Below are 8,520 nucleotides of genomic sequence, written 5' to 3'. Positions count from 1 at the left end.
CACAAAGGAAAAGGTTTAAAAAGGATTCAGACACTTAGGAGTTCTTGAAGTTGAGATGCAGAGTTCATTCTTAACCTAAATAATGTTCTCAAGTGGACCTTGTGAAGAGTCCAGAGTGAAGTTTCCATCTCCAACTTTTTAAGCAAAGAGGCTGTTTTAATTTCATCAACCAAATACATTATGTAATTAATACTGAAAATGTAATTCCAACAAATTTCTAACTTTGAAAATTGAATGTTCGTGTTTTTAATTACTTTAAAATGTGGAAATGTAGTTATTAAAATATACAATTTCAAACAGGTTCAATTTCAAAGTAAAATATTTCAGTGTAGTCCACTTATAAGATTTCTATTTTTACACCTAGGGGTGTAAATCACATGTTTTATCACAATATTCAATCAGTTGTTTGGACAATATATTTTCTGCCACGCTACAATTTTAATGTGATTCAATCGGGCCTGGAGAGATATTTCCTTCTTTGTAGAGCTGTGTAGATTGAATTATTACTTTATGTTGTCACTATTATTACTTCAACTTCAGATTGATCAAATCTGATAAACTATGCCTATTTAACAGTCCTTTACAGCTATATCAATTCATAGAAAGCTTTATTACTGAGCTCTTCCAGACATTAAATGAAGAAAAAAAAATTAAGAATATAAAGGCACATCTTTAAGATATGTATCAATACTTTCACTTCATCAGTCATATTGGACCGTTGATCATTGAATCAATATTTCGACCCAGATCTATGTATTTTTACAGCCGGTCTTTATTTCCCAAATGATATCTACAATTCTGTGAGAACTGGTCGAACCCCATCTGATTATCCATGTGATCCGATGAAAAGCTCCAGAACAGCTTGTGGGGGGGGGACTGTTTTGTCAAATGCAGAAATGGATCATTAAGGATGCATTATCAACCTTACCGTCTGAATCTGAAGAATGAATCCATTTCTCTGAAATGACAGATGTATGCATATTAAGACAGGATGTTGCAGAGGGCCGTAATGCAAGTTAGCACTGGTCAGCTGCTTTTTAAAGTCTGGTGCATGACATGGGACAGAGAGGGAGAGGATGCCATGCAAAAGACCACAAGGTTTCACAGTGTCATACAACTACGTTTAATAGGATTTGCTTATTAGTACAGAAAAAGGAAAAATGAAGGTGGGAACTACAAACTCTGAAGCAGTAATAAGCATTAGCAGCATTGAGCTCCATGTTTTCAAATCAGTTACTGCAAAAAGTTCAGACCAAGTCAACAATCTCAAAAAGCCTCGTCTAGATAGATCCAGTGTTCAAGTTGGGAAAGAAAAACCTAGAAAATCAAACCACAGGTGCCTTAATAAAAACAAATTCAAAAGATGTTTGTGGGGAATAAAAGCACATTACCAATCTATTTTTTTGTATCCATTTTGAGATCACAACATGATGAGACTGACAGTGTTTACCTACCCAGCAGAAGTGAATATACAGTATACTACCCAAGTCTAGTTACATGAAATACATACTATATCTATAGAGAGGAATATAGAAAATGGTTGCCATTATCCAAATTCATGATCTTTTTCATTTGCACATACATTTTGCGTTATAGTTTAGGTATCAAGTGAAAGAGAAACTCCAAAAAAATAAATAAAAAGAAGGCCAGGAGATAGATAAATAATTGGTGGTATAATGATGACTAATACAGAGCCCTGGGAGAGAAAGAAGTGTTGGACTAGTTAAACGACATGAGAGGGGTTGACTTTAGCATCAGCTGTATAAACTGGTAGAAAAGAGCCAAAGGCCAGCCAGAAATAACATACTCACATGAGCACTGAAGTCTCTTTTTGGATGAAAACAGGAAGGGTCGTCAAAAACACTAAGGCCTAAATTAAATAAACTGTCCAACATTTTGGGAAATATGTGTATTCACTGTCTTATTGAGTTAAATGAAAATGAAAATGCCACACTGGCTGTGTAGCGAAGGAGCTTCAGGCTGAAGCCGGTTAGCTTAGATTAGCATAAACATTGAAAACAGCTAGCCTAGAAGCACCTCTAAAGTCGACTAATTAGCAGCTAACACATTTGATCTTGTTTGTTAAAATTCATACTAAAAAAAAAAAGTACAAGTTGGGTTAACGTTATTTGAAGCACTTGGACAAAACGCCAAGAAGTCCCTCCAACCAAGAAATTGTCTGCTGACTGGCTCCCAACTGAAGCTTCACATTTAACTAGCAACAGCCAACTAGTTATATTTAGCCTAGCATAAAGACTGGAGGCAAATAGCTAGCTCGGCTCGGTACCAAAACATGCCTGACAGCACATCTAAAGTTCACTAATTTAAACTTTATATCTTGTTTCTTTAATCTTCACGTAAACAAAACTGTAAAAAGATACGAACTGTAGTTTTACAGGGGGTTATGTAGCAGGGTGCTAATGCTAGGCTAGGCTAAAGGTCTCCTGGCTTTAGCTTTATCTGTATCATAAAGACATGACAGCGGCGTCAATCTTCTCATTTACATTACCTTAGCAAGAAGGGCTAATAATACTATTTCCCAAAATGTCAAACTATTCTTTTTAAGGCAGATGTAGGATAGAAAAGAAAAAAAAAGAATAGTACAAAAACAAATCAAAAGTCAGGGGGGAACACACTTCAGACCATTGCCTCCTATGAATAACTAAGAGTCTACAGTTACACATGCTCTTTCCAAACTTTGTATATTACACAGTGAATCTCTACGTTTACATTCATACTTAAATACAATCACACTGGTGCACTCTGAGGGACCGGACCTACTACAAAGACAAGGATGTGACATGGCTGTTGAATATTTCACATGAGGATACTGTATGTTGCTCTCCACTGTACAAAGGGAGGACAGGTTATTGTAGAGTTAGTAGTAGTAGTAGTATTAGTAGTAGAAGTAGTAGTAGTAGTAGTATGGGACTAGCAGAAGCAATATGTAAATGGTCAGTGGTGTAGTCCATCTTCCAGAATTACATCACAACATACTGTGTATGCCCATTCTGCCATTTTTATTTTATTGCCCATTCATTCATTTACATTGCGAATCACTTAAACATCACCAACTACCAATCAGCTGTTTGTGAATAGTTTTTTTTCTCTGAAGATCCTTTTTCACACTAATGTGAGCAACATCCGCGAGTTAACACATAAAGCTTAGCATTTCAAGAATCGAGACACTTTAGTAACAATATTACCAAGTTTTTTTTCAGCTTCAACAAATGAAAAAAGTGAACAAACGGGGAAAAAAAATCTTTTTAAGAATTAGCATCATAAAATTAATTTATTCCAAGTAAAAATACAAAATAATATTAATGACATTGACAAGATATGAAAGTCTACCCCAGAAATAACTATTAATGGTTGAGAAATAAGTCCTGTTAAGAAAAGAAATACGAAATAAAAATGAAAATAGGTTTGAAATTCTTTTCCTTTTTAGCAAAACTTTCTAAAAAATAATGAAATATTTCTCAGTACAAAGGCTACATTACTACTGGAAGGTACTAGCAGGTTGAGTAGGTAAATACACAGTAGAAAATGATTTTAGTGAATCACAATGCTTGCAATGAAAATAATTCTGCATTAAAGATTTATGCCTTTTTTTCTGGTTTTCTTCTTTTCTACAAACAGTACAAACAGTATTGCACATTACAACAAAGAATCAAGGTTCTTAGCCTTTAAAAAAAAATGGGACTAATTCAAGTCTTGCGTGAATAGAAGGCCACCAGTCAATTGATGCACCTTGGGGGCTTTCGATCAAGTTACAGGTGAAAACACGTGTCTGTTTCGTGTTAAAAATAACATTCTTGTCTCTCTACCTCCAGTTTTGAGTCTCTCTTTTTAAGTTTTTATCCCTGACGACGTCAGGCTAACAAATCAGGGTCACGTTGCTTTTTTTTCTTTTTTTTTTACAAAACAAAAAAAAGGGAGCACATACTTTTAGGAAACATAAAAAACTTCTCTTAAAAAAATAATGAACAGAAGATCTCTTTCACAACTCTGGTCAGCATAGTTAATGATTGATTATAAATATACAAAAAACGTGGGAAATAAGTTCAGTTTTCTCTCAGAGCACCTGATAAGTTTTTTTCTTCTTCTTCCTAAAGAGCTCGTCTCGGATGTTTCGAACCAATTTGACCAGTGGGACACTCACTCTTTACGTCCACTGTAACAATGTGGACCACACTCTCACTAACTACATTATCATATTAGTTATAAAGCTCTAGCTCCTTCAATTGTTGTCTTTTTCAAAAAAATAAATTCTTAAAATAAAAGCAAATAAGCATGATAAAAAATAAAAGAAAATCAACCATCTGTTAAATCATTTCTCTTGATTAAATTAATATATTTTTTTTTTCATCTGAATAAACTTACTTAGAAAATATCAGTTTCTCTTCTATTATATTTCAAAATTGAGGTATTGCAAAAGATCTTGTCAGTCAGAAAGCACGCTTTATCGTCTCTTTTTGTTGTTGTCTTTTAACAAAAAGAGCTGCTGACCGTCGAAAACTGTTCGGATACAAAGAGTAGTGCATAACAAATAGCTATCGTAGAGAAGGAACAAACCTGTCTGGGTGGGGAAAGAAATATCACAAAAACACCCAGAATTCACTTTCATTGGGATACTTATTATTACTAATGGTTAGCCTCTTCTTCTTTTCCTTCCTAACAGTAAAAAAAAGGAGCTTCTGCTTAGTTTCAATTCTTTCTTTTTTTCCTTGGACAACGAAAAGATCTATTCTAAAGCAAAAAAAAAAAATCAGTTTGCGACTAAAATGAGAGAGGAAAGGGGCAATCACAACTCACGGACAAAAAAAAAGGGGACACACATTAACTTGCAATGATGTAGGATCCCGTCGGATTGTCCACAAAACTGCTAAAACCAGTGTAACTCGCCCCCACCCCACCACACCCCCAAACCAAAGCCGCCCTGTCATCAGCAGCCAATACTTTGTTTTATAATTTTCAATGCACCCCCTCCCCACCCACCCAATGCTGTTTGAACTGCGCACCATAACATTTTTGATAAAAACTAAAAGATATATATAGGCTATGTCAACCTTTTTTTAAGCAGGTCCATTACTTCAAGCTTTGCAGGAAAAAAAAAAAAATATTTGATAAATATGGTTACCCCAGCTTGCACATCTGCATGTTCTGGCAATGTCATTCCCCCCGTTCCAACCCCACCCCAGTGAGAGCAAGTGCAGAGCTCAGTTTATCAACCTCAAGTCTCCAGTAGCTTCAAGGTTTCATGTGATCCCGCCCCCGGCCCTAATTCCGCTTCCTGTCTGCCCTCTTTCCCCATCTAATGATTGCACCCTCAGCCCCTCTGCATGTGACTGTTTGCTCTGCGTGCTAGGTGCTCTGTTACAAGTCCAACACGTGAGCTCTTTGGTTGCATTCTGAGACGTAAACGTGCGCTTTTTTTTGTCAACGGTGGAACGAATCAAAGAAAAACAACTTGTTTTAAGCTCACATTGTTGCGTCTTCTCTTCAGGAAACAGACAGTTTGTAAGCCTGTTTGTGTGCGTAAGAAAGACAGCCGTCCGTGTGTGTGTGTCGAGAGGCTTCTGTGTGTACTGGTGCAAGTGTGTGTACAAGAGAACATTTATATGTGTGCATAACTAGATATGAAGTTTCACAGGACTTCTGTGTCGGACATCGACGACAGTTAAAGCGAATCACAGTTCTAGGCATACTCAGACCTAACTACATACGGTATAAAAATTGCACATTTATATCAACAATCACTGCAAAAAAGTACTTCACCTACCATAGACAGTTTTTTTTTTTTAAATGGTAATCCTACATTTGATTGGATTTGGGATTATAATGGTTGTTTTTTTGCCCCCCCCACCCGTCATATGGATGTATTCACTGCCTGGTTTTGTGCAGGAACTGTCTGCTTTTACCGCCCCTGTGGCGTGTGCTGGCAGCCCGTGGATGTATAAAGCGTCAGCCCGACCAGCGATGTGGAGCCACCATGATTCTTTTTGACCAGTCCTCCCTGTTTCTGTCCGGTTTCGTGCGAGTCGATCATACGTCTATAGTGTCTTGTGCAAACATGGGCAGAATCGAAAAGTACACATGATACTGAAAAGTCTATTGCATGCAGCAACCTGATTGTAATAAACATGCAGTTAGGGGCGACCCACCCCCGACCCCCATAAAAGGAAGCTGTCATCATCATCATCATCGTCCCCTACCCCCTATGATAGCTCGTCATTCTACACCAGGTGCTTCTCTTGATCTGTTAGTCATTGTTTTACACCCTAGCCTGAATAAAGTACGTATGGTATCCGTTTATACCATGGATTTAGCAGCAAAGCTATTGCAGCATTACATTTACATAACACTAAAAAATAATGTTATTATAAAAATAAAGAACCTAGAAATAAAAAAGCAAACTAATTTGATTGCGAGTATGAGGTATTAATATTTTCAGAGTCAAAATTGAGAGTGAATATAGCCGTGTTATTTTTTACTCTGGGCGATACAGGCCCACACTACTGGATAGCTGTTAAGTCTTGCTACATCTTATGCCACCTATTTAGCTTTTCTGTACGCGCTAATTTCATTTGCCTTTGGTAATTATTTTTGTGTATTAGTAGGGGCGATATAACTACAGCTTTTGAAAATAAGTGCATGCTCCTTTTACATAAAATTTAAATTATCTATACATGTATAGATAAGTAAAAAACAAAAAATATATACTTTTTTTTCTTCGTTTTTTAAATATTCCTATGGTCCCACCTATTTCTCAGTAAGGAGGGGTCCAACAGGACGTACCACACCACCCAGTCAACAGATTGGGGAACTGAAAATGAGACAGGTGTCCTACATCCCATCCAGTGTGTGTGTGTGTGTGTGTGTGTGTGTGTGTGTGTGTGTGTGTGTGTGTGTGTGTGTGTGTGTGTTTAGCAAGACTTTGTGCCAAAGTGCAATTTCTAAGCTGACAGATGTTCGCATTTCATTTCCCCCCCACAATGCATCATCAGAGGGGAACCATAGACTGAATGAGTTCCGAGCCACATGGGATGAAGAGAGTCCCATCTACTGTATCCTTTTAGCTTTTTTTCATTAGGTATTTGTGGGGAGCAGGGTGGAGTGGGGGGGTAGTGTGTGTGTGGAGGGGGGGTTGTGGTTGTGGTGGGGGTGGGGGGGTGTTGCAGCACTGTCCCAGCCTGTAGAGTAGGAGCTATTTTTTTTTGGGGGGGGGGGATGGGGGGTTGGTTGTGGGTTCACCAGAGGCAGGGCTGACTCAGGACCCCCCCCCCCTCAGCTCCAGCGGAAGGACACGTGTCGCGGGCGGTCACCGCCCTCCTTCACCAGTGGCTTGTGAAACTCTCGGCCGGCTCGGGAGTGGATGCTGGCCCAGCAGTACTCGCAGTAGTACTGCAGGCAGGTGACGTTGGCACAGAAGAAGGGGGCAAACTTCCCCCCGCAGCGCGCCCCCTGGCACTCGTCGCACATCTGGTCGTCCAGGACGTACGGCTTCACCTCCACCTGGGAGAAGGAAGAACAACATTCAGCGTCAGTCTACTCTTGGCCAGATTTGGAAAGGAAAAAAGGATTTAATGGTGAGTAATTAATACTTAGATACAAGGAATCTACCTTTGAGGATGGTTCATACTGTATGTACAACTGTTTTAACAATAAGAAAAGAAGGTTTTATGGTTTTATGGTTGCAGGATGTGCTAAGACGTTCAGGAATGTGCAAAAGGTTCAGGATATATAGTCTGTTTAATTTGTTGGTGCACAGTTCAAAATGTGTTTCTTTGCACTTCAGTTAATTAATGTCATACTAATACACTGCAAAACCAACACAAATAGTATGTAAATGTACTGAAATAACAGCTTTTGTCAATGGAGGTGCGTTAGCTCCTTCAAACCATTATCCACAAACCTGTGCAATTTTCTTAAACAAAACTGGGCTAGACTGAGGCAGGTATCCTTCCTTCTGTCCACCAGTGAAAGGACTTTGACCACTAAGCCAGGAGACAAGAAATGAGAGCTCAGTCTCCATGGAGACGCCTCAGAGCATGAGTTGGCAGGGGTGGATGCTAACCACAAAATGAAAGGTTATTAAATCCTTCAACAGTAGAAGATTGTCCCTCTCTGCCAAACTCTGCAACAACTTCCACTGCTGGGAGCAACAACCTCACACAAGACAAATAAGAAGATGGCCAGGCAGATACCACTATCAACTCAGTGGACATGAACCCGACTAGGGGGGGGGGGTAATGAGCTTCTATGTCCTATCATCAAGAGCCATTTACAGTTAATGGAATTGTGGATGTTGAATGTGAAAAAAGAGGAAATAAGGCATCCTTGTACCAAAATTACATACCAAAATTTTAAACTAACAGAATCTCAAGGATGTTCCCCACTTACTGCAATAAACATAGATTCTTTAAGTGTTTACTTTCAAACAAGTGCTGTAAAAAATGCTGACATCTGAAAAAAACTGTTCTCCATCCTGCACTAAACGTACATCTTTTTTTTCTTTCT

General features: G+C 38.5%; 1 protein-coding gene across 8 annotated transcripts in view; it reads right to left on the bottom strand.

Moving 5' to 3' along the window:
- Positions 1-7,233: 7,233 nt before the first annotated feature.
- The window catches only part of cpeb3 (cytoplasmic polyadenylation element binding protein 3), a 45,629-nt gene continuing 44,342 nt past the window's right edge, over positions 7,234-8,520 (bottom strand). For all 8 annotated transcript variants that reach the window (XM_034899248.1, XM_034899252.1, XM_034899251.1 and 5 more), the window contains one exon: positions 7,234-7,515. In XM_034899248.1, the coding sequence (XP_034755139.1) occupies positions 7,288-7,515 (228 nt within the window). In that variant the 3' untranslated portion in view covers positions 7,234-7,287. The remainder of the gene's footprint in view (positions 7,516-8,520) is intronic.

The sequence above is a fragment of the Etheostoma cragini genome, chromosome 17 (assembly GCF_013103735.1).
Source record: "Etheostoma cragini isolate CJK2018 chromosome 17, CSU_Ecrag_1.0, whole genome shotgun sequence".
NCBI classification, from domain to species: Eukaryota; Metazoa; Chordata; class Actinopteri; order Perciformes; family Percidae; genus Etheostoma; species Etheostoma cragini.
This window is presented reverse-complemented; position numbering and strand designations above follow the sequence as displayed.